This window comes from Muscardinus avellanarius, assembly GCF_963383645.1.
Source record: "Muscardinus avellanarius genome assembly, chromosome: 21".
NCBI classification, from domain to species: Eukaryota; Metazoa; Chordata; class Mammalia; order Rodentia; family Gliridae; genus Muscardinus; species Muscardinus avellanarius.
In genome coordinates, this window is record NC_137807.1 from 24,464,547 (window position 1) to 24,489,222 (window position 24,676).

Here is a 24,676-nt window from a genome sequence, read left to right on the forward strand (position 1 = left end):
ATGGCCACAGGAGCCCCACAGAATCACAGCCCGATGGCCTGCAGCGCAGAGACCCTGGGCCTTTTAGATGCGCTTCTCCAAGACTTCCCGGCCCCACTGAGCCCCGAGAGCCCCCTGCCATGGAAGGTCCTGGGGACCATGCTGAGCCCGGAGGAGGTGGAGGCCGAGCTGGCGGAGCTGGCCCTGGGCTTCCTGGGCAGCAGGTAGGTGTGCGTGACCTCAGAGGAGCGGGCCTGCCGCACACCTGACCCCGCCCCACCCATGAGAGCCGGGCACAGGAGCCCCTCATCCATGGGACACGCCCCCAGGCCCCAGGGGACGCCCCGGCTGTCGGTCTTCACCACGCGCTTGTGACCTGGCCTCTGCGCTCCAGCTTGAGTGTGACGGCGACACTCATGGACTTGTCTCCACTTGCGTGGTTTAGATTCTCATAGAGGTTTTTCATTTGTGTTTGGTTTTGTTCATTTTGGTGCTGGGGATTGAAGCAGTGGGCATTCTACCCCGAGCTACGTCCCCATTCCTTCTTGGTGTTTATTTGAGGCAGGGTCTTGCTGGGTCGAAGGGAGTCTTGCTGCATGGCTGAGGCTGTCTGCACACCTGCGATCCTCCTGTCTCAGCCTCCCAAGGACAGATGGGGGCGCAGGCCTCCGCTCCAGCTCCGTCTCAGACTCCTGAGGCGCCTGGAGGAAGCGCTGAGCTCGGGCATGCCTCCTTTCTCTCCTCCCTCTTGTTGCCAGCTGCTTCCTTGTGGCTTCCTGGGGTCCCCAGGCAGTGCACACCAACACTAATTATTAGCCTGCAGCCCGACACTGCCGTGGGACCGCAGTCTCCTCGCGACCCTGCGAGGAGGGTGGGCTGGTGCATCTCGGTGCCCGGGCCAGTTCCCCACCCCACAGGGACCAGGAGCAGTGTGGACTTTCACAGGGCAGCAAACCAGGACGGTCCTCGGGGCGAATCCACGGGCGGGACCTTGGAGCTGGGAGCGGTGTCCAGGAAGGGGATGCTGGTGGCCCGCGGCCAGGCATTGTCCAGGTCCCCTGGCCGGAAGCTGCCTCCCTGCCCCCCGCAGGACAGGCAGGAAGCCGCAGCACAGGGAGGCCTCACTAGGAGCCAGTGCCCTTCCCGCCCTGGAAAGGGAAGCCCAGCGTGGGCTGGAAGCCCGTGGCGGAGGCACGCGTCGCAGGCCGTGGCTGCTTTCTCGCTCTCGCTCTCGGTGCTGGGATTAGACCCAGGGCTTCTCGTACTCTTTACCAACCCGTAGCCCAGAGGCTCTTCAGAGGCTGCTCCTGACTCCCTTCTCACTTCAAAAGCCAGGAATTCTCCTGGTAGATTCCAAAGAGCAACAGCAGATGCTCCAGGCCCTGTGGGACGCGTCAGTCACGCGATCCGAAGGCGGGTTCTCGTCCTCTGGGTGAAGCAGGAGTGTCAGCCAGGCGCTGCAGCGAATGCCTATAATCCCAGCAGTTGGGAGGCTGAGGTGGGAGGATCAAAGGTTTGAGGCCAACCTGGATGGACAACTTAGTGAGATTCCATTCAAATACCAAATAGAGCTGGGCGTGGAGGCGCACGCTTGTAATCCCCGTGCTTGGGAGGCTGAGACAGGAGGATCGCACAGGTTCGAAGCCAGCCTTGCTGGCTTAAGAGATCTTGTTTCCAAATAAAATATAAAATAGGTCTGGGAGTGTAGCCTGGAGGTAGAAGGGCTTCCAGGAACCCCAGTACCACCAAAAAAACCAAAAAACAAATAGAAAAGGCTGGGGAGGTAGCGCAGTAGTAGAGCACCCCTGAATTCCGCCTCTGGTGCTGCACAGTTATGAGAAATTAGGTTAGAGCCCGGCATGGTGGCGCACGCTTGTAATCCTAGCATTTGGGAGGCTGAGACCAGAGGATCTTAGTTCACGGACAGCCTCAGCTACTTAGTGAGGCCCTCTGCAACTCGGTGAGACCCGGTTTCAAAATAAAGAATAAAAAATAGGGCCCGGTTGTAGCTCAGAGGTCGAATGCCCCTGGGTTCCATCCCCAGACCCACAAAAACAACAACAACAACAAAACAAGATAAAAAACACATTAGGTTAAAAGGAAGCCAAGCCGGGCATGGTGACGCACACTTGTAATTCGGCATTTGGGAAACTGAGACAGGAGGATCGTGGTTCGCGGACAGCCTCAGCTACTTAGGCCCTCCGCAACTTAGACCCTGTTTCAAAATGAAGAATAAAAAAAAAAAATAATAGGGCTAGGGTGTAGCTCAGAGGTAGAATGCCACTGTGTTCCATCCCAGCACCACCAAAAAAAAAAAAAGGAAGCTGGGTGCAGTGGCCCATGCCTGTAATCCCAGTACTTGGGAGGCTGAGATAGGAGGATCACAAGTTTGAGACCAGCCTCAGCAAGTTAGAAAGGCCCTCTGCAACTTACTTGCTGTTTAGAGCCTGTTACAAAACAGGCTCAAACTATTTTACAAAACTTAAAAAATAGAGCCGGGCGTGGTGGCACACCTTGTAATCCCAGCATTCGGGAGGCTGAGACAGGAGGATTGTGATTCGCGGACAGCTTCAGCTACTTAGTGAGGCCCTCTGCAACTCAGTGAGACTCTATTTCAAAATAAAGAATAAAAAATAGGGCTAGGGTGTAGCTTGGAGGTAGAATGCCCCTGGGTTCCAGTCCCAGTACCGCAAAGAAAAAAAAAATAGAGCTGTCGGTGTAGCTCAAAGCTAGAATATCTCTGAATTTAATCCTCAGTACCACCAAAATAATCCATTAGCAAGGGTAGTGTGTAGCTGAGCGCCTGTCTAGCATGTGCAAGGCCCTGGGCTCCTTCCCAGTGCTGGGAGGTCAAGTCACAGGACTCGCATGGCCTCAGGCGTGCCCGCCCCCCAGGCAGGGATGCCATCTGACCCAGGGTCAGGAAGATGCTAGAGGCCTGGGACTCCAGAGGAGCAACCGGGGAGCAGAGCAGCCTCCGTGCCCAGGACACACAGCCCCTGGGCGGCGGGGCGGGCACAAGAAGGTGTGGGCGCCACAGAGTCTGGGGCCGTCCTGCCCGCTGCCCGCTCCTTGGCCACAGCTGGCTTCCGTCTCTCCCTCCCTCCACCTTCCACCCATCTCCCAGCCTCTGTCCTGGCTGCGGCTGGCATTTCCCCAGCCCTCGGCCACAGCAGCCAGCCGCCCCTCCCTGCCGGCCTCCAGGTGCTGTGTGACCATCCTGTCCCAGCCCCTGGAGGGCAGAGGACCTGACAGCGGGGCTCGCCGTCTCCACTCCCAAAGGCCCTCTGGGTCGGGGCAAGGTGCACGCGCACTGGCTTCAGTCCCTCCTCGTTCCCAGGAACGCGCCACCACACCTCGCTGCGGCCCTGGCCCACGAGGCGACTGCCCAGCTGCTGCAGACGGACCTCTCTGAGTTCCAGAAGTTCCCCGGGCAGGAGGAGGAGCAGGAGCAGGAGCAGGGGGACCAGGAAGCGGAGCCGGCTCCCTTGACCCGTGAGTACCCGGAGCCGCTGAGCAGGCGGTAGACCTAGGAGTGGCGTGGTGAGGAGTGCGTGGATCTGAGACTTGGGGTGCGGCCTGGGGCGCTCGCCCGCCACAGGGCAGCGGGTCCGGGTGCAGAGAAGGCGCAGCGCTGCTGCGCGAGGCCATGGACTCCAAGGCCCGGCACCAGGAGCCCTCCTGTGTCCCGGCGCCCACACTGCAGAGCAGCCTTGGCAGTCGGTGACTCCCCGTCGCCCGCCTGACGGTGCACTTGTGCCCTCCCTCAGCCATCTTGGGGCCAGTCCGCAGGCGGCATCAGGACAGGCAGAAGCAGAAGGCGGGCCTGCCTCGTGGTAGCTCTGCGTGGCGGGAGCTTGGGGAGGCTCTGGAGGCCGCTCCCTCAGCCCTCCAGACAGCGCCAGACGGGCCGGGCCAGCGCCAGAACAGCAGTCACAGGAGTCAGCAATGGGCAGGAGGCGAGAGGCCTGCGGAGCCCCGGGAGCCACAGAACCCATCACGAAAATGCAGGCTCAGCCCCAAGCCGCGCCGCTCGCCTGTGACCCCAGCCCTGGGAGCCCGAGACAGGAGGGTCGCAGGCTCAAGGACCTCCTCCGCAAGTAGTGACACTTTCATCAACTAGTGAGACCCTGTTTCAAACCAAAATAAAGTGGGGCTGGGGGCATAGCTCAGAGGTAGAATGTCCCTGGGCTCAATCTCCAGTACCAAAAAAGAGAAAAAAAGGAGCCCGGCATGGTGGCACACACCTGTAATCCCAGTAACTGCAAGGCTGAGGCAGGAGGATCACACAGGTTCAAAGCCAGCCTCAGCTACTGAGTGAGGCTCTCGGCAACTTAGTGAGACCCTGTCTCCAAATAAAGTATAAAATAGGTCTGGGAGTGTAGCCCAGAGATAGAAAAGCCCCTGGGTGCCACCCCCAGTACCACAAGAAGAAAAAAAAACAAGGGCAGGGTGTAACTTGCAGGCAGCATGCTTCTGGGTCAGGTTCCCAGCGCCTCCAAGAAGGGGGTGGGCTCTTACTCTGCATGAGTTCCCTCCTCCTAGAAACTGCCTTCCGTTGCTTTTGACCCAAGTGTTGGTTGGCGTTGGGCAGAGAAGTGCGGGGAGGGCGGCGGCAGGTTGCAGGAGATGCCCAGGAGAGGGGCCTGCGCAGCCCGTTCTCCACAGGAATCATCCCTGCCCGCAGTCCAGAGGTGGGCGGTGGTTGGCCCTTCCTCTGCCACTTTCTACGTTATCAGCTTTATGCATGCATAAGAGGAAAGCAGGAAGGAAGCTGAGAAAGAGAATATAAACATACAGGAAGCCTCTGTGGAGCAGCCAGTGTCGGGCTGTTTCCACCCTCCCTGCCCTCCCTGCCCACCTTCCATCCAACACAGCCTTGTACTCCCCGCCTGGAGACAGCTGTCACCAATGACAGGTGGCCATTGTCCTCTGCAAAGCCAGCAGGCTTTCCACCGATGGCACCTGACTGGTCAGCGCCAGGAAGGGAGCACCCCTCCTCCCACCGCAAGGCCAGCTGCTCTCTGCCATCCAGGCGGGAGGCAACGCCACCTGCTGGGGGGAAGGAGAACTGGTGGGGCTGGCCAGCCTGGATGCTTTCTGTCATGGGGGAAACAGCGCCACTTGCTGGTGGGAAGGAGAACTGGTGGGGCTGGCCAGCCTGGCTGCTTTCTGTCATGGCGGAGACCATGTAACCTGTTGGTGGAATGAGAAGGGGGGGCCCAGGCACAAGGAAGTTGCAGCCTGCACCTGCCCTCCCTGTGTCCCAGAGCAGTGTGGTGCAGAGCGTGATTGTGTGCCATGGCAGGAGCACAGGGTATACGCTGTCCCCTCTGAGACAGTCTTGGAAGTCACTTTGGGCAGGCAGTGTAGGAATCTCCTCCCAAGGCAGAGATGTGACTGGGCCGTCCGCCCCCCAGGCTCGCCGCCCTCCCTGTCACTGCCTGGGCCTGGGCGAGGCTCAGGTCCCAGCGCACGGGTGGAGGGGCAGCGGGAGGCCTGGTGCATGCTGTGCGGCCGGCCTGACGAGCACCAGCCCAGTGTCCAGGCGGAGCGAGCGGGCGTCCCCAGCAGCTTTCAGGTGGTTTCTGAGAGCAGCCTTGTCCAGAGGAGAGAAGGCAGCAGAGGCCGGAGGACAGACTGAAAGAGGGAGCCTCCTGCGGTCCCAGGGAGCCCTTCCTGGCCCTGCCGCTCCTCAGTTCCCGTCAAGGGCACAGATGGCTTGCTGTCCTGGGTGGGGCCGCAGCCGACTCTAGACCCCTCTTGACGCACGATCCATGCGTTGCCCTTCCTTTCGCTTTTGTTTCTCACGGCGTCTTCCCGTGGCTGGAGCTGCCCCCTTGCTGGACCCTCAGTACAGGTGGTCACGGCCCACGCCTCCAGCTGCTGACCGCAGGCCGCCGTGGCAGTTCATGAGGCAGGGTGCTCCGCGTGCCTGGGGGGCGGTCAGCTGGTGGGCAGGAGGGAAGGGGAGCGGGGAGCCAGCAGCGCTCCTTGGCCTGGCTCCGTCCTCCCTAACGATTCCTCCATCATCCCACCAGTGCTGGACGCCAAAGGCCTGGCGAGGAGTTTCTTTAACCAGCTCTGGGAAGTCTGCAGCCGGTGGCAGAGGCAGGTGCCATCGACTGCCCAGACGCCGCCGCCACGCCAGTGGCTGGTCTCCACCCACGCCATCCGCAACACCCGCCGCAAGATGGAGGACCGGCACGTGTCCCTTCCCGCCTTCAACCAGCTCTTTGGCTTGTCGGTGAGGGTCCCACTTGCAGCACTGAGGGGCTGGGGGGGTCCTGCAGACAGCCCGGGAGGTGGGCTGCGGCCAGAGCCAGGAGAGCGCTTCCAGGCCCTCTCAAGGTGCGGTGCTGGGCGGCTCCCAGGGCAGGGAGGAGGTCAGAGCCTCCGTCTCACAGCAGCTGCGGACAGGCTGCCAGGCACCCGGCTCCCCCAGGAAGGGCTGGAAGAGCAGCCAGCGGCCACAACTGTCATGTGGGGCCCAGTGCCACATGCGCCCCAGACTTGTGTTCCTGAGCCTGCACAGCCTCCAGCGCCAGGAGCTCCTGGTGCAGCTTACCTCGTTGTATGATGGAGCAGCCCAGCGCAGGAGAGTGGGGCTCCGTGGCTGTCCCCTCCAGCTCCCCAGCTCCTGTGCCGCAGCCACCGGCCAGACTCACGGTGAAGGCCACCCAGACTCTTCTAGAGCCCACAGCCTCCATCTTGTCTTTATTATTACTGGATACTAGGGATTAAACTCAGAGGGATTCTACCTCTGAGCCACATTCCCAGCCCTCTTTTCTTTTCTTTTCTTTTCTTTCTTTCTTTCTTTTTTTTCTTTCTGGGTCTCGGGATGGAACCCAGGGGCATTCGACCTCCGAGCTACCCCCCTGCCCTATTTTTTATTCTTTATTTTGAAACAGGGTCTCTAAGTTGCAGAGGGCCTCGCTAAGAAACTGAGGCTGTCTGCGAACCATGATCCTCTGGTCTCAGCCTCCTGAATGCTGGGATTACAAGCGTGCGCCACCACGCCCGGCTCATTTTTTTAAATTTTGAAACAGAGTCTCACTAAATTGTGGAGGTCCAGCTAACACTGGCTGTGAACCTGCAATCCTCCTTTCTCAGCCTCCCAAGAACTAAGATTACAAGCATGTGCCGCACACCCAGCTGCTCCATCTGCTTTCTGTTGCTGTAGCAGAGTACCCAAGTCTGAGCTTTATAAAGAAAATAAGCCAGGAGCGCTGGTGCACACCTGTGACCCCGGTACTTAGGACACTGAGACAGACTCACAGGACAGAGGCCAGTGCAGCATCATAAAAGTCCCTGTTTCAAAATAAAAAGGGCTGGGGGCGCAGCTCAGAGACAGGACACCCTGGGGTTAATCCCTGTGTGCACGCACACAGACACTACTGTTGTGGATCTGGAGGTCCGGGGTTAAGGGCTGCCGCTGGTCAGGCCTCTTGCTGGGGTCTCTGCACAGACCTGGGGCAGCGTGGGGAGCCTCATGGGAGACAGAACACACTTGCCAGGAAGGGCCTATGCCAGTGACCGCCCCAAGGTCCCACCTCCGGGTACCCCGAGGCGAGACTCTGGGGGCTGGGAATGCCGCTCAGCGGCAGAGCGCTTGTCCCTGCTGAGGCCCGAGTTCAGTCCCCGGTCCCACCAAATAAGCAATCGGTGAGCGAGACCTTGGCGACCAAGTTTCCAAAGCGTGAACTTGGGTTAGACACTGACACCACGGCACCACCTTAGGGCCGAGGCCGCAGCCCCCAGGATGGGAGCAGCCGGCTGGGGTCCTGCCCCAGCCAGCGTGAGGCCACTGCGCCCTGACGGCCTCTGCACCCCGCAGGACCCCACAGACCGCGCCTACTTTGCTGTGTTCGACGGGCACGGAGGCGTGGATGCCGCGCGGTACGCCGCCGTCCACCTGCACGCCAACGCCGCCCGCCGGCCAGAGCTGGCCACAGACCCCGCGGGAGCCCTCAGGGAAGCTTTCCGGCGCACAGATGAAATGTTTCTCCGGAAAGCCAAGCGGGAGGTGAGGACCAGCACCCGGCTCACGTGGAGTTTGGGCCAGTGGCTGTTAGCCTCCGAGAGTCCTGGTCTCTGCGGAGGGGCGGACCCCTGAGTAGCCCGCGGCGCAGGCGGGTCCCTGAGCTGCCTGGACCGCGTTTCAACCTTACCGGAGCTCACTCTCACTGAGCGGAGGGGGCACCAAGCTCGCCCTTGGGTGAGTCTGCCTTTATGACCGTCACGAGGCGCCGAGGCCGGGAGACCTCCTGAAGACAGAGATCCCGCTCGGGCACGCTCTGGCCCGTGTGTACACCCCGAAACCTCGCCACGGCCAAAGCTCTTCCTGCCTTTGTCGCCCTGGCCCTCCGCACCCACCCCTGGACTCGCTCATCCGCACCCAGGTGGCATCGCGGGGCCCATGGGCGCCTTCTCCTCCCGTGGCGTGGCTGTGACGCCGCTCCTCTGCCTCCGCGGGCTCGGTCCATCGTCCTCGCGGAGTGCTGTCCCGTGGGGGTTGCGTCCGCTCCCACGGTGCCTGCGGTGCGGTCACCCGCTCACTCTCTGGCCTGGGCCCTTTCTCCCCCAGCGGCTGCAGAGCGGCTCTACGGGCGTGTGCGTGCTCATCGCAGGGAGGACCCTGCACGTCGCCTGGCTCGGGGACTCCCAGGTCGTGCTGGTGCGGCGGGGAGAGGTGGTTCCGCTGATGGAGCCCCACAGACCTGAGCGGCAGGTAAGGTCCCTCCAGCCCCATCGCACTGGGCCCACGGGTGAGCTGAGGAGTAAGGAGGGGCCGTGACTCCAGGCTCCTGCTGTGGGGCTCCCCTGCCAGCGGCTCCAGTGGCCAGGGAGTCCCGCCTAGCCCGTCCTGGGAGCTCTGCAGCCCCAGCAACATGGAGCCCGGAGCTGGACCTCTGCCCTACGGGATGGGTCAGCCCAGCCCAGCGCTGAGGCCCCGGGTCCGGGAGCCAGGCAGGGGCTGCCTCGGTCCAGGCTTCACTGTGACCCAGGGACGCAGAGCCTGCTCACAGGCCTGGCCGTAGGACGCTCGCCTGTGAACACAGATGCAGACCTGCCTGTGTGGTGTGTCTGCCCACCGCTCCCCCTCCTCCCCACCTTGCTCAGCACCTCCTCCCTCCTCATGATCCTCATTGCGCACTTGTGGCCGCACGTAACAGCAGCATCAAGGCGGGGTGGCAGCTCTGAGTTCCCACGAGTGAGCCTGGGGAGCTGCCGTCTGAGCCCGGGGCTGGCGTCTTCCTCGCCTTGTGGGCACCTCCCTGGCCGGCCTCGGCACTCCATTCACGTTCCTGCTGGCCCAGGGCTGGCCGTGCAGGACACCGGGGGGTTTACAGCCCCGCTCTCTCTGACACTGGCCGGTTGGGTGCGTCTGGGCCTCCTGGTGGTTCCAGAGCTGGGCTCGAGCATGTCCTGCAAACCGGCTGGGTCTCTGTGCGGTGTGGTGTCGGGCACCCCGGCGTGGGCTCACCGGCCCGGCCTGGCTGTCTCCCCGCCCCGCAGGATGAGAAGGCGCGTATTGAAGCGCTGGGCGGCTTCGTGTCTCTCATGGACTGCTGGAGAGTCAACGGGACCCTGGCCGTGTCCAGAGCCATCGGTAAGGGACACAGAGGCTGCATGGGGCGGGGCCGCGGGAAGCCCAGGCCTGGGACTACAGGGCGTGCCCAGGGTGCCCTGCAGGAAAGGGCGCACATGGGGCGAGACTCACTGAGGGGTCAGCTCCCCATCGCCTCGGGGAAGGCAGCAGCGTCGTTAGTCAGAAGTACTTGCCGTGCACTGAGCTACAAGCACCTTGGCTCAGCAGTGCAGTCTGCGCAGGGTGCCAGCTGTGCCCCTGACCAGCAGCTGTCGGCCGTGCTTCAGTGCTGCCTGGCACCAAGGGAGCCAGACCACGGACCGCTCTGCAGAGAGCAGGCCGGGCACAGGGGCACATATCTGTGATCCCAGTACTCAGGAGGCTGAGACAGGAGGATCGCAGATTCAAGGACAGCCTCCGCAAGTACCGAGACTCATCAACCTAGTGAGACCCTGTTTCAAAATAATAAGACAAGGCTGGAAGTGTAGCTGGAAGGTAGAAAGCCCTGGGTTCAATCCCCACTACCACAAGAAAAGGAGGTTGGGAACGTAGCTCAGTCGTAGGGAGCCCCTGGGTACAGTCCCTAGTACCACATGTGCAGGTGTGCGTGCACACTTGTGTGCACACATGCACCCTCAGAGTGCAGTTTCTGCTGAGCCTCTGGTGCTTCCACACTGTCATAAGGCCAACACGTCTTCTCAGCGTCCCCTCACTGTGAGGTCTCAACAGGAAATCACGCTGCCCTTTTGAGAACCTAGGACCCTCCCTCCCAGGACCCTCCCTGACCCGGGCTTGGCACCACCCCCTTGCTCTCCTGAGGTGCTCCGCATCTCAGCACCAGCCGCCACGCCCTCCGAGCCCTTTTCCTGCTGCCCGCACTGTCGTGGCTCTGCACTCAGCTGGAGGGAGTGTGGGGGAGTGGAGGCCGCTCCGAGGGGCCTGGGGTGGGCTCGCAGGCCGCCATGGGGTCCCCTCTGAGGAGGAGGCTCGGGGCAGGTTTTCATATGGCGGCCGCAGACCTGGGGAGGACAAGTGGGCGCTGCCCCATGGGCTTGGGGGAAGGGGCCGTGGCGGTGTGCCCTCTGACTCGGGGCCCCCCCACACCCAGGGGATGTCTTCCAGAAACCCTACGTGTCTGGGGAGGCAGATGTGGCCTCATGGGAGCTGACGGGCTCCGAGGACTACCTGCTGCTGGCCTGTGACGGCTTCTTCGACGTGGTTCCCCACCAGGACATCACCGGCCTCGTCCACAGCCACCTGGCCAGGCAGCAGGGTGGTGGGCTCCGTGTCGCTGAGGAGCTGGTGGCCGCGGCCCGGGAGCGGGGCTCCCACGACAACATCACAGTAATGGTGGTGTTCCTCAGGGATCCGCGGGAGCTGCTGGAGGGCAGGGCCCGGGGCGCAGGGGACCCCCAGGACTCGTTCTCAGGCCTCGCAGAGCCTGAGACCCGCGCTGCTCAGAGAAGCTAGGTGGTCCCCTGGCCCCCTTAATGGCCTCGGGACCCCGCATCAGGAGGGGACAGGGATGTCCCGGGGGTCTGGAGCTGCTCATAAGGAAGCTCGGGGGAGACCTCACCAAAGAGACAGTGGCCCCGTTCCTGCTCCCAGGGACTCGGGGTGCACGTGTGGAGTGGGGCACGTGTGTGTGGAGGCCTGGGGCAGCCGCGAGCCGCAGGCATCCAGGTCTTCTGTGGCTCCTGACTCTGGCCATGGCTGTGGTGGTCCTGTGACAGATGCCTGGTAGGTCACACCAGCTCCCAAAGGAGACTGCGGACTTGCTAGAGAGGGGCTGGGTCCACGGCCGGAGGCCGCCCAGCCCTCCGCTGCGCCCGCACCCTGGGGATGCGGTGTCCAGGGCGCGTGGGGCGCCGTGCCAGGCAGTGTCCTCTCCGAGTTGGATTTTGTTCCAGGGAAAGTTTAATCCAGAAGCAGTATTTCAGGTTCTCTCAGTGCCAAAATGACCCACCCCGCGTCATAGTATTTAAGCAGAGTCCATGTGTATTTTATTCCTTAGAAAGCTGAGTGTTCACTCTTATTTTTTCAAGCTATTTTCCTGTGGGAACTTTTTTGTTGCAGTATTACCTGACTCTGATCTAAGAGTTGAAAGGGACGCTTTTCCGGAGGTGTCAGCCAGCCACTCAAGTGCCTTAAGCAGCTCGGGTGAGGACGCCCGGCTCCTGGGTCCTGACTGCGCCGACGCCTCGGAGAGCCACGTGTTTTGTTGGGGGACGTGACTTGGGCTGCCGTCTTTCTGGAGAGTTCTTTGCCTCTTGTGATGCCAGGCGCCGTCCAGAGCGCCCCAGGTGGCCTGCAGGAGCCGGGTCTGAGCGTCAGTGACATCTGCCTGCTTCCCCACCCCTGGGCCTGCCCTGGAGTCTGACTGGACCCCAGACTGAGGAGCCGTGCTGCCGTTTGACCGAGTGCAGGACGTCTTTGTGTCTTTGTAATCTCCTTTGTGTCCTTGGGCAACCGCTTAACTAGGAGTCTGGCGAGCCCGAGGTGGCGGGCGCTGCTGGCATTGTGACAGCCCAGCCACAGCCGGCTCTGGCTGGTGGGTGGCCTCCATGTCCCCGTGGGGAGCGGAGGGTCCTGGAGGGGCTCACGTGCTGTGCAGCGCCTGTGACAGGACCTCACGGGCAGAGCACTTGGGGGTCCTCCAGGAGCAGCCTCAGGGGCAGGGCCGCCCCACAGAGGCCAGCGGGTGTGAGGGCGGTGGGTGGCTTTGCGGAGGCTGGTGGCGGTGGCAGTGGGGGCTTGGCTCGTACCCCACAGGTGCCCCGAGTCCACCTGCGGATGGGGCCCAGGAAGGTCTGTGCTCAGAGCCGCAGCTTCTCCGCTCACAGGAGTCCTGGGTGGCCCTTGTCCTCGGGCAGGGAGGAGCCGGGCATGGCGGGGCAGGCGCCTGCACCCTCGCCCCATGGCAGGGATGAGGAGTCGGGATGTGCGGGCCACACTTGCTCAAGTCTCCTGCAGAAAGCATTGTCAACAAGCTCTTGGTGCAGCCACCCCTCAGCTTTCCCTGAAGGCCCTGCTGCCTCTGATGCCAGCCACCAGGGCCCTGGGGCCTCTGCTTAGGGCTGGGCTGACGCAGGGGGCACGGGTGCGGCTCCACCGGTCACTGCTGACCTGGACAGAGGGGCACTGTGGCCTCCTCTCCCCTCGGTCACTGAGGTCTTTCTGCTCATTGCTGCCTAGGGTGGAGCTTCACCCCCCGGGATGGGTGGCCTTCCTGGCCTCATTCCTGCGAGGCATGGCCTGCGCCTCCACCCCATCTCCTCGCAGCCCAGCAGAGGGGGCGCCCCGTCCCCACTTGTCTGAGCACCTCCCCCACCCCAGCTTGGCTGCGCGGCCATGGCGGAGGTCCAATGCCGGCGCCATGCCTCCTTGAGGTCCAGGGAGGCCTTGTTCCCCTGCTGCCGGGGACCGGCCTTGCCCCGGCTCCTGGGTGTAGAGAGCTCGCCTCGTGGCTGGCTGGACCAGAAGCCGCCTCCTCTGCGGGCCACGGTCTCAGAGGGACCTTAGCCGCGGATGCTGGTCTGGAAACTCGAGTCTCCTCTCAAGTCCCAGCTCTGCTGCCAGCTGGCTGGAGCCCCTCCCCTCGGGGTTGCACAGGGCCTGGGGTGGCTCAGCCTCCTGGGAGGGTGATGCCAGCAGAGGGCGCTCCCCACCACCCGCGGAGAGGGTGACTAAGTATTATTAGTGTCTATTCTTAAAATTAGGTGGGCTGGAAAAGAGTCACGTTGCAGGTGCCAGCGCCTTATACAGGGTGCCAAAGCTGGCACCGGCAGGTAGCCCCGGTCCTCGCTGCCCTCCCGGGGCGAGTTCCCATATGGGCATCCGGCCACCTCTGCAGTGCTCCCGGGCTGGAGGACAGCTCAGCGTTCCTAGGCCCGGCCTGACCCAAGCCCCGCGGAGGCCTGGTCGGCCAGAGTAACATAAGCTGCGTCTGGTTTGCTTCCGCCTGCATAACCCAAAGGGGGCGGCCCGGGTCTTTGTCGGGCTCCATCATTGTGCCAAATATGCTGCGCTTTGCCATTCCCGTGCTGTGCGGCCCTCACCCAGGGTCTGTGTGCCACAGCGCTTCCTGGGAGTCCTGGTCTTGTGCCAAGGAGAGTCTCGTTCCAGGACAGGAGGAATGTCTCCCCGGACCTAGGGATCCGGCCCAAGGTGGAGGGGCCAAAAGGGCAGTCTCCTCCCCGGGACCCGCCATGCTAGAGTGCCAGTAAATCATGGCTGTTGAGACGACCCCTGAGTTCTGCTCTGTCACCGCTGACGTCTGGTCTCCTCTGATGGCCAAGGTGTTGAGGGACCATCTACCCGTATTGTGAAGCGTCCCGTCTGGCCAGCGCTCGGGATTACAGGGTGTGCCCAGTGCCCAGCTGTGAACATCCCTTCAAAATGCTCCGCACATGCCGGGCATGGTGGTGCATGCCTGGAGTCCCCGCACTTGGGAGGCTGAGACAGGAGGATTGTGCAGGTTCAAAGTCAGCCTCAACTACTTAGTGAGGCTCTCAGCAACTTATTGTGAGATGCTGTTTCCAAATACAATATAAAATACACCTGGGAGTATAGTCCGGAAGTAGAAAGCCTCTGGGTTCCACTCCTTGTACCACAAAAAAAAAAAAAAAGAAAGAAATGCTTCAACACACCGGTGTGTAATCCTAGCATTTGGGAGGCTGGGACAGGAGGGTCGCAGTTCACGGACAGCCTCAGCTACTTAAGCCTTCTGCAACTCATTGAGACCCTATTTCAAAATAAGTCTCAAGCTGGGCACGGTGGTGCAAGCTTGTAATCCCAGCATTTGGGAGGCTGAGACAGGAGGATTGTGGTTCATGGCCAGCCTCAACTACTTAGGCCCTCTGCAACTTAGTGAGATCCTGTTTCAAAATAAGAATACAAAATAGGGCTGGGGGTGTAGCTCGGAGATCGAATGTCCCTGGGTTCCATCCCCAAACACACACACACATACACACACACACACACACAGGCAGTCTCACTAAACAGCACAGGCTGACCTTGAGCCCAAGAGCCTCCTGTGTCAGCCTCCTCAGGAGCGGGGTTAACCGGCATCCACCACCACAGCCAGCTTCCTACCGTCTTCTGACTTGTTTTAGCAAAAGACTCTCTTCTTTTGTATTGGGGACTGAATCCAGGGGCAGTCTACCTCCAGGCTATACCTCCAGCATCATTGTTAGTATTTTTGAAGCAGGGTCTCCCTAGGTTGATGAGTGTCTCACCACCAGCTGAAGCTGTCCTTGAACCTGTGAACCTCTTGTCTTAGCCTCCCAAGTACTGGGATTGCAAGCATGCACCACCATCCCCAGGTGCAAGACCTTGTTTCAAAATAAAAAGTAGAATAGGGCTGGGGGTATAGCTCAGGTAGAAGACCCTGGGTTTAATCCCCAAGAACACACAAACACACCCTCCCCGCAGGGCGCCAAGCCTGCTGTCTCCACGCCCCAGTCTGTGGACTCCTAGCCTTCGCGCACTCTCCCCTTCCTTCAGGACCTTCTCTCTCCTGCCCCCACCCCGTCCCCCCTCTGCCCCGCGGTATCTCCCCCTGCCAGGCCACCTTGCAGCGTAAGCAGCTCACCCACGCTCACAGTGTCACCGAGGCCACCGGGGGCGTCCTTGGAGAAGCGGGGACACCAGCCCAGAAAGAGCGTCTGCCAGGCGGCCCCGGCCACGCCGCCCAGGCTCCCTCTGCCCTCGCTGCCCACCCACCAGCTCTCCTGCGTCTCCTTCCTGAGTAGACACTGTCGGGCTCTTTCCCAGCCTCCGAACCTCCAGATGGCAGCGCCCTCCGCCCGCCCCCGGGCGCTGCAGCCTGCAGCAGCCTCCGCTCAGCCTCCGCCCCCTCCTTACTGGGGTACTGGGGACTAAACACAAGAGGGTTCTCCTCTGGACTAATTAGTCCTCTGGACTAATAAGCCTGCTTATTTATTTATTCATACATTTGGTGGCACTGGGGATAGAACCCAGGCATTCCAGCTCTGAGCTATACCCTACCCTTAATTAATTAATTAATTTATTTATTGCAGTACTAGGGATGGAACCCAGGGACATTCTACTTCAAAGCTACACCCCCAGCCCTATTATTTGGCCTTTTTTATTTTTGTGGTACTGGGGATGGAACCCAGGGGCCTTCTACCTCCAGGCTACACTCCCAGACCTATTTTATATTGTATTTGGAAACAGGGTCTCACTAAGTTGCTGAGAGCCTCACTAAGTAGCTGAGGCTGGCTTCGAACCTGCGCGATCCTCCTGTCTCAGCCTCCCAAGCGCGGGAATTCCAAGCGTGCGCCACCACGCCCAGTTTTTATTCTTTATTTTGAAACCGGGTCTCACTGAGTTGCAGAGGGCCTCACTAAGTAGCTGAGGCTGTCTGCGAGCTGCGATCCTCTGGTCTCAGCCTCCCGGATGCTGGGATTACAAGCGTGCGCCACCATGCCTAGTTTATATATTTTTTTAAATAGGGTCTCGCTATGTTTCTGAGCCTGGCCTTGAATCTGTGATTCACTTGTCTCATCCTCCCAAATATTGGAATTACAAGCATGCGCCACACCTGGGTATACTACTTTTAAAAATAGCTTTTGAGCCCAGGTGTGGTGGCACACGCTTGTATTCCCAGCATTCGGGAGACTGAGACAGAATATCACAGTTTGGGAACAGCCTCAGCTACTTAGGGAGGCCCTTTGCAACTCAGTGAGACCCTGTTTCAAAAATAAAGAATAAAATATAGGGCTGAGGGTGTAGTTCGGAGGTAGTATGTCCCTGGGTTCCATCCCCAGTACCACAAAAATAAACAAATAAATATGGCTTTTGAGCCAGGTGTGGTGGCACCTTCTTGTAATTCCAGTACTTGAGAAGCTGAGACAGGAGGAACACAGGTTTGAGGCCAGCCTCAGCTACTTTTTGAGGCTGTCTGCAATTTAGTGAGACCCTGATTTAAAATAAAGAATAAAAAATAGGGCTTGAAAATACTAAAAAATAGTAGCTTGAAGGTAGCATACCCTGGGTTTCATTCCTAGTACCATTAAAAAAAAAAAAAAAAAGTAAAAGGCTTTGGGATGTAGCTCAGAGATAGAACACCCCTGGGTTCAATCCCTGGTGGTTAAAAAAAAAAAAAAAAATCCTAGCCGGGTGTGGTGGTGCACGCTTTTAATCCCAGCATTTGAGAGGCTGAGACAGGAGGATCACAGGTTGGCAGACAGCTTCAGCTACTGAGTGAGGCCCTTTGCAACTCTGTGAGACCCTGTTTCAAAGTAAAGAATAAAAATAAATAGGTTAGGGTGTAGTCAGAGGTAGAGTGCTCTGGCTTCCATCCCCAGCTCCACACACACAAATCCTTTCTCATTTTCTCTTTTGCATTTTGTCACCACAGCAACAGCAATTATTTCAAGTTCTCAGTATCCAGCAGTGTGTGCCGAGTGGCTTCCTCCCTGTCTTTAGCTAGTTTCAAGGCTCACTGCCAGGCCTCTGCTTTCATTCCATCATTCATGAGTCTGATTCACGTCTCTGTGGCTTGCTTCCCAGTTCTGGGCATTTTTGCAGAAAGGAGAGTTAATTGGGAAGTGGATTCGTCAGAACTCTGTGGTTTGAAGTGACACCCAGCTTCACTGAAGTAGCCGGGCCTGCTGGCACACACCTAGGACCCCAGCACTTGGGAGGCTGAGACAAGAGGACCACAGGTTTGAGGCCCGCCTCAGCTACTTAGGCCCTCTGCAGCTCAGCAAGATCCTGTTTCAAAACAGAATCGGAGCCGGGTGTGGTGGCGCACACTTGTAATCCCCGCGCTTGGGAGGCTGAGACAGGAGGATCGCACAGGTTAGAAGCCAGCCTACTTAGTGAGGCTCTCAGCAACTTAGTGAGACCCTGTTTCAAAAAAAAAAAGGTCTGGGAGTATAGCCCGGAGGTAGAAAGCCTCTGGGTTCCACCTTCAGTACCACCATAACAGAATCGGGGTGGGGGTGTAGCTCAAAGGTAGGATGCCCCTGGGTTCAGTCCCCAGTACCACACAAAAATAAATAAAATTAAAACACAGAACGTGTGTGTGTGTATGTGTGTGTGTGGTACTGGGGTTCCTGGAAGCCCTTCTACCTCCAGGCTACACTCCCAGACCTATTTTATATTTTTATTAGGAAACAGGGTCTCCTAAGCCGCACGGCTGGCTTTGAACCTGCGCAATCCTCCTATCTCTGCCTCCCAAGAGCAGGGATTACAAGCGTGCGCCACCACACCTGGCAACAGAGGACATCTTGGTGTCCCATCCTGAGAAGTCTGGGTTCCAGTGAACAGGCCCTCAGAATCTGGCTTCGGGCAACCGTCTCCATCTCCATCTGTAGCCGGGCTCTGCTGGTTTGCTTCCTCCTCTGAGGGCACTCCTGAGATTGTGGTGTGCCAGCCCACTCTCCCTCACTGCCTGAGCACCCAGCAGAAAGGGGTGCCTCCCTCCCCGCGACGAATGGCATCGCCTTGGATCAGTCCCCTGTCCAGCCTTCAAACCAACCTCAGCAAGTCTTCCTTTCTTCTCCTTCTGTGTGTGTGTGTGTGTGTGTGTGTGCGTGTGTGTGTGTGTGTGTGTGTGTTGCTGGGTTGAACCCAGGGGCATTCTATCTCTGAGCTACAGCCCCAGCCCTATTTTTTAGTCTTTATTTTGAAACAGTGTCTCACTAATTTGCAGAGGACCTCACTAAATAGCTGAGGCTGGCCGTGGACCTGCAATCCTCCTGTCTCAGCCTCCCAAGTACCGGGATTACAAGCATGCCCCACCACAGCAGCCAGCCTCAGCTACTTACTGAGGCCTGTTTCAAAAATGAAGAGTTAAGCCAGCTGTAGTGGCGCACACTTGTAATCCCAGCATTTGGGAGGATCATGGTTCATGGCCAGCCTCAGAAACTTAGTGAGGCCCTTTGCAACTCAGTGAGACCCTGTTTCAAAATAAAGAATACAAAATAGGGCTGGTGTATAGCTTAGAGGTAGAATGCCCCTAGGTTTCAGCCCCATTACCGAAATAAAATAAAATAAAGAGTTAAAAATAGACTTAGGAGTCAGGCATGGTGGCGCACGCTAGTAATTCCAGCGCTTGGGAGGCTGAGACGGGAGGATTGCACAGGTTCGAAGCCAGCCTCAGCTACTTAGTGAGGCTCTCAGCAACTTAGTGAGACCCTGTTTCCAAATAAAGTATAAAACAGGTCTGGGAGTATATAGCTCAGAGGTAGAAAAGCCCCTGGGATCCACCCCCAGTGCCACAAAAATAAATAAATAAATAAATAAATAAATAAATAAAATAGAGTTGGGAGTGTAGCTTAGAGGTAGAATGCCTCTGGGTTCAGTTCCTAGTACTACAAAAAAACTATATGTATATAATATGTATAAGGACTAGAGTGGATGTATATATCCACTATATTATATAAGGACATATCCACTATATATTATATAAGGACTATTATATATATATGTATATAAGGACTAGAGTGTCCATATATATGTGTGTGTATATATATATGTATGTATATGGACATATATTATATATATGTAAGGACTAGAGTGTAGCTCAGAGGTAGAATGTCCCTGGGTTCAACCGCATACACACACACACACACACACACTCATGAAGATTATGGCCAAATTTCCAGCTTGGATGAAGAGTCTGTCCACAAGACACGTGATGTGGAACAGGTTTGGGCAGGGCAGATAGCAGCAGCAGATAACATTTATCGGGTACATAACGTACTTCTGCCAGGCCTTTGCGTGTTGTCTCATTCCTGGCACAGCAAACTTAAACAAGGGAGGTATTATTGTAATCCCCACTGCACGCCGGGGAAACCGAGGCCAAGGCCACACAGGTGGTAGGTGAATGGTCACGATCCAACCCCATCGAGTGCGTAGGGGTCACGGAATAAGCGGCAGGTGGCTGGGTGGCGCGACGCAGCTACAGGCCGCGGAGCGCCGGGCAGAGCTCAGGAGCGCCCCCCAGCAGTGACCCAGGAGGACTGGATGCCGGGGCGGCCCTGCAGCAGGCCTGGACCCGCGCCTCTGAGTGCGTCCCAGTCCACTCCCTTTAGCACCCGATTATTGCAGACAAGGAACCTCAGGGTCAGTTTTTAGCTTTCTGAATCAGTAAGTATTTTTCCAATTAGATTTTACATGTTTGTTCTTTATCCCTGAAGTTTACTAGTTCTTCTGGATTTTTATTTATTATTATTTTTGAATGGGGATTGAAGCCAGTGGTGCTCTGCTATAGAGCTATATTCTTAGCCCTTTTTGAGTGTGTGTGGTACCAGGGGCATTCGACCTCCAAGATACACTTCACCCCTATTTTTTTTTTTATTCTTTATTTTGAAACAGGGTGTCACTGAGTTGCAAAGGGCCTCACTAAGTAGCTGAGGCTGGCTATGAACCACAATCCTCTTGTCTCAGCCTCCTTAATGTGGGGATTACAAGTGTGTGTCACCAGGCCCATCTCCCTACTTTTTATTTTTTATTCTTCTTTGTACTGGGGATTGAACCTAGAGGCATTCTACCTCCAAGCTACACCCCCCGCACATTTTTATTTATTTATTTGGGAACAGGGTCTCACTAGGTTTCTGAGAGCCTTGTTAAAGTGCCAAGTCTGGCTTTGAACCTGCTATCCTCCTGTCTCAGCCTCCCGAGTACTGGGATTACTAGCATGCACCAACACACCCAGCCTCTATTTTTAATTTTAATTTTATTTTTTTGTGATACTGGGGAGGAAACCCAGGGGCATTCTACCTCCAAGCGTGTGCACTCTCTCTCTCTTCGTGTGTGTGTGTGTGTATGTGTGTGTGTGTGTGTATGTGTGTGTGTGTAATTGGGTATTGAACTCAGGACTCAGGGGCATTCTACCTCTGAGCTAAACAAACCCCCAGTCCAATTTTGTTTCTTCTTTTTTTTTTTTTTTTTGGTGGTGCTGGGGTTCTTGGAAGCCCTTCTATCTCCGGGCTACACTCTCAGACCTATTTTATATTTTTATTTGGAAACAGGGTCTCTTTTTTTTTTTTTGGTGGTGCTGGGGTTCCTGGAAGCCCTTCTACCTCCGGGCTACACTCCCAGACCTATTTTTACATTTTTATTTGGAAACAGGGTCTCCTAAGCCAGCGCGCGCGGCTGGCTTCGAACCTGCACGATCCTCCTGTCTCTGCCTCCCAAGCGCCGGGATTACAAGCGTGCGCCACGCCTGGCGGAAACAGGGTCTCTTAAGCCAGTGTGATCCTTCTGTCTCCGCCTCGCAAGTGTGGGGATTACAAGTGTGTGCCATCACACCCAGCCCCTATTTTTTTATTCTTTTTTTTTTTTTTTTTTTTTTTTGCGGGTCTGGAGATGGAACCCAGGGGCATTCGACCTCTGAGCTACACCCCCTGCCCTATTTTTTATTCTTTATTTTGAAACCGGGTCTCACTGAGTTGCAGAGGGCCTCACTAAGTAGCTGAGGCTGTCCGCGAACCGCGATCCTCCAGGTCTCAGCCTCCGGAATGCTGGGATTACAAGCGTGCGCCACCACGCCCGGCTTTTATTCTTTATTTTGAAACAGGGTCTCACTTAGTTGCAAAGGGCCTAAGCAGCTGAGGATGGCTTTGAGCCTGTGCAATCCTCCTGTCTCAGCCTCCTAAATTCTGGAATTAGAAGCGTGCGCCACCATGCCCAACCCAATTTTATTTCTTATTTGGAAACAGGGACTCACTAAGTTTTCAAGGCTGGTTTCAAACCTGCAATCCTGCTGTCTCAGCCTCCCAAGTACTGGGATTACAAGCATGTGGCACCACACTAAGCTTCCGGCTACTGTGTGTGTGTGTGTGGGGGGGGTACTGGGGATGGAATCCTTCTACCTCCGGCCTACACTCTCGGACCTATTTTTTTTTATATACATTTTATTTGGAAAAAGGGTCTCTTAAACCAGTGAGGCTGGCTTTGAACCTGCATGATCCTCCTGTCTCTGCCTCCCAAATGCTGGGATTACAAGCGTGCACCACCAAGCCCCACTATCTTATTGTGTGTGTGTGTGTGTGTGTGTGTGTGTGTGTGTGTGTGGTACTGGGGATGGAACCCAGGGGCATTCTACCTCTGATCCTCACCCCAGCCCTATTTTTTATTCTCTATTTTGAAACAGCGTCTCACTGAGTTGCAAAGAACCTCACTAAATAGCTGAGGCTGTCAATGAATTGCGATCCTCAGATCCTTAGCTCTCAGCCTCCTGAATCCTGGGCTACCTTGTTACGTTTTTGGTTTTTTTTGGGGGGCGGGTACTGGGGTTCCTGGGAACCCTTCTACCTCCGGCCTACACTCCCAGACCTATTTTTATACTTTTTTATTTGGAAGCAGGGTCTCTTAAGCCAGCACACGAGGCTGGCTTCGAACCTGCGCCATCCTCCTGTCTCCGCCTCCCAAGCGCGGGGATTACAAGCGTGCGCCACCACGCCCGGCCTTGTTACGGTTTTAATTGTGCAGTACTCTCCATTTATTTTGACCTTTAAAAAAAAAAAGCTGAAATACCCCCTTTTAGTGAGCATAAGCAGTAGGTGTTTTCTAACCCTGGGTTCTGCTTCGAGGGCTGAATATATTTCAAAGAGTTCATTTTTGGCTGCAGCACTTCATTCCTTTTCTCAGGTGATATATATTCAACCCCCCACGTGGCTGTTTTAATATTTTGCGCTGGGCATTGAATCTAGGGCCTCCCATGTGCTAAGCATGCTAACCCCAGCCTCCCACCCCCAAGGCTTTTAAAAGACTTGTCAATTCTTTGCAGTTGGCTTCCGAAAGTCCAGAGCTGATGGTTTTTAGGAAGACCTCAGTGCTGGCCAAAGAGGATGAGGGGCTGGACGCTTCTCCTTGACCCTCCAGACATGGCGGGGAAGTGGCTCAGAGGAAGCAGCTGGGTCAGCCGCTCACTCTTTTAGCTTTCCTCCGCATCTGTCTGCTTCAGGATTCTATTTTTTTCTTTTTCTTTTCACTTTTCTTCTTTTTTGGGGGGTGGAATTGGGGATTGTGCAAAAGGCATTCTACCTCCAAGCTACACCTCAGCCCTATTTTTTAAATTTTTTATTTCCCTGAAACAGAATCTCAGCCGGATGTGGTGGCGCACACTTGTAATCTCAGTACTTGGGAGGCTGAGACAGGAGGATCTCAGGTTCATGGCCAGCTTTAGCAACTACTGAGGCCCTCTGCAACTCAGGCCTCATTTCAAAATAAAGATTAAAAAATAGGGTTAGCTGGGCATGGTGGCGCACGCTTGTAATCCCTGCGCTTGGGAGGCGGAGACAGGAGGATCGCGCTGGTTCGGAGACAGCCTCGCTGGCTTGAGACCCTGTTTCCACATAAAAAAGTTAAAAAATAGGTCTGGGAAGTGTAGCCCGTGGGAGTGTATCCCGGAGGTAGAAGAAAAAAAAAAAATAGGGTTGGAGGTGGAGCTCTGAGGTAAAAGGCCTTTGGGTTCAATTCCCCGGTACTGAAAAGAAAAAAAGAAAAAAGAAACAGGGTCTCAGTAACTTGCTGAGGCTGGTTTCGGGCCTATGATCCTTTTGTCTCAGCCTCCAAAGTACTGGGATTACTGGAGTGGGCTACGAAGCCCAGCTCCAATTTGTCCTTCAACGCCCAGTGCTTGTGACTGTTTCTGGGCCTCAGCATCTGTCTCTGTCTAGTGTTCTGTAAATCTTGATGTTTCAGTTTTAGCAATTCCATCTTTGCCCTGCTATTTTGGTATGCTGCGTCTGTGATTCTGCTCATTGGTACGATTCCAGCCTCACTCTCTGAGGCTCAATTTCTTTCTCGAGTTCATCAACCCACTATTAGCTAATTCCTTAGTCTGCTCGACATTTCTTCATAGAACTTACATAGCACTTACATCCCAAATATTATATGGATTTGTCTGTCTCCTCTCTCTAGAAGGTAATTGTGTATGTGTTGCTGAGGATCGAACCCAGGAAGCCGGGCGCGGTGCGCACGCTTGTCATCCCAGCATTGGAGAGGCTGAGACTGGAGGGTCGCGGTTCCCGGACAGCCTCAGCTACTGAGTGAGGCCCTCAGCAACTCAGTGAGACCCGGTTTCAAAATAAAGATTAAAAATAGGGCAGGGGGTGTAGCTCGGAGGTCGAATGCCCCTGGGCTCCATCCCCAGACCCCCCCCCCAAAAAAAAAAAAACCCAGGGGCATTCTACTTCTGAGCTATGCCTGCAACCCTATTTTATTTACTTATTTTTTTTCCGGTCTGGGGATGGAACCCAAGGGGAATCTGACCTCCGAGCGACACCCCCTGCCCTATTTTTTATTCTTTATGTTGAAAGAGGGTCTCACTGAGTTGCAGAGGGCCTCACTAAGCAGCTGAGGCTGTCCGCCAACCGCCATCCTCGGGTCGCAGCCTCCCAAATGCTGGGATTGCAAGCGTGCGCCAGCACGCCCGTCTCTTTTTATTCTTTACTTTGAAACAAGGTCTCACTAAATTACAGAAGGCCTCACTAAGCAGCTGAGGCTCGGCGGGGGCTCCACTCATTCGTTGCACAGACCTCCGATCAGCCAGTCTCCCTAATCTCTCGCGTCGGCCTCCACCTGGGCGTCTCGCACTTTCTCCTAAGCAGACATCGCTCGGCCTCCGTCCCAGTCGGCAGCGCCTCAGTGCAGGGCACGATTCGCAGGGGCTGGGCGTGCGGCCCGGGGTCCCCGGGCCGGGTGAGCCTCTCGGGCGGGGGCCGGCTCGCCCGGCGCCGCCCCTTCCGCGTCCCCAGCGCCGCGGCCGCGGCGGCGCACGTGACCGCTCCGGGCGGTGCCTCGGCCGCCGCAGTGCTGCGCCCCAGCCCGCCGCTTCCGCCCGCCGCGAGGCCCCGCCCCCGCCGCGGGGAGCCAATCGGCGCGCGCGTCGCCGGCCCCGCCCCGCGCGCCGGCGCGGCCCCGCCCTCCGCCTCCCGCCCGTCACTCCGGCCGGCAGTCGTCCGAGCGGCCGCGGCTCCCTGCGCTCCCGGGCGTCGCCCTCCGGTGCCCTCACGGTCGGCCGCGGCGGCCTCGCGGGCGGCGGCGCGGGCCCTTCCCGAGGCGCGGCGGGAGCCGAGCGGCGGCCGCGGAGCGTCGAGCCAGCGAGGCGGCCCGGCAGCCAAC

At 57.3% G+C, this 24,676-nt stretch overlaps 1 protein-coding gene across 1 annotated transcript; it reads left to right on the forward strand.

Moving 5' to 3' along the window:
• On the forward strand, positions 1-11,041 carry PPM1F (protein phosphatase, Mg2+/Mn2+ dependent 1F; the record flags this gene model as incomplete). Its single annotated transcript, XM_080717824.1, has 7 exons — positions 1-203; positions 3,320-3,474; positions 6,021-6,226; positions 7,817-8,005; positions 8,567-8,710; positions 9,499-9,592; positions 10,680-11,041. 7 exons carry the CDS (start codon positions 1-3, stop codon positions 11,039-11,041), a joined length of 1,353 nt encoding a protein of 450 aa, XP_080573950.1.
• Between the last annotated feature and the right edge of the window lie 13,635 nt (positions 11,042-24,676).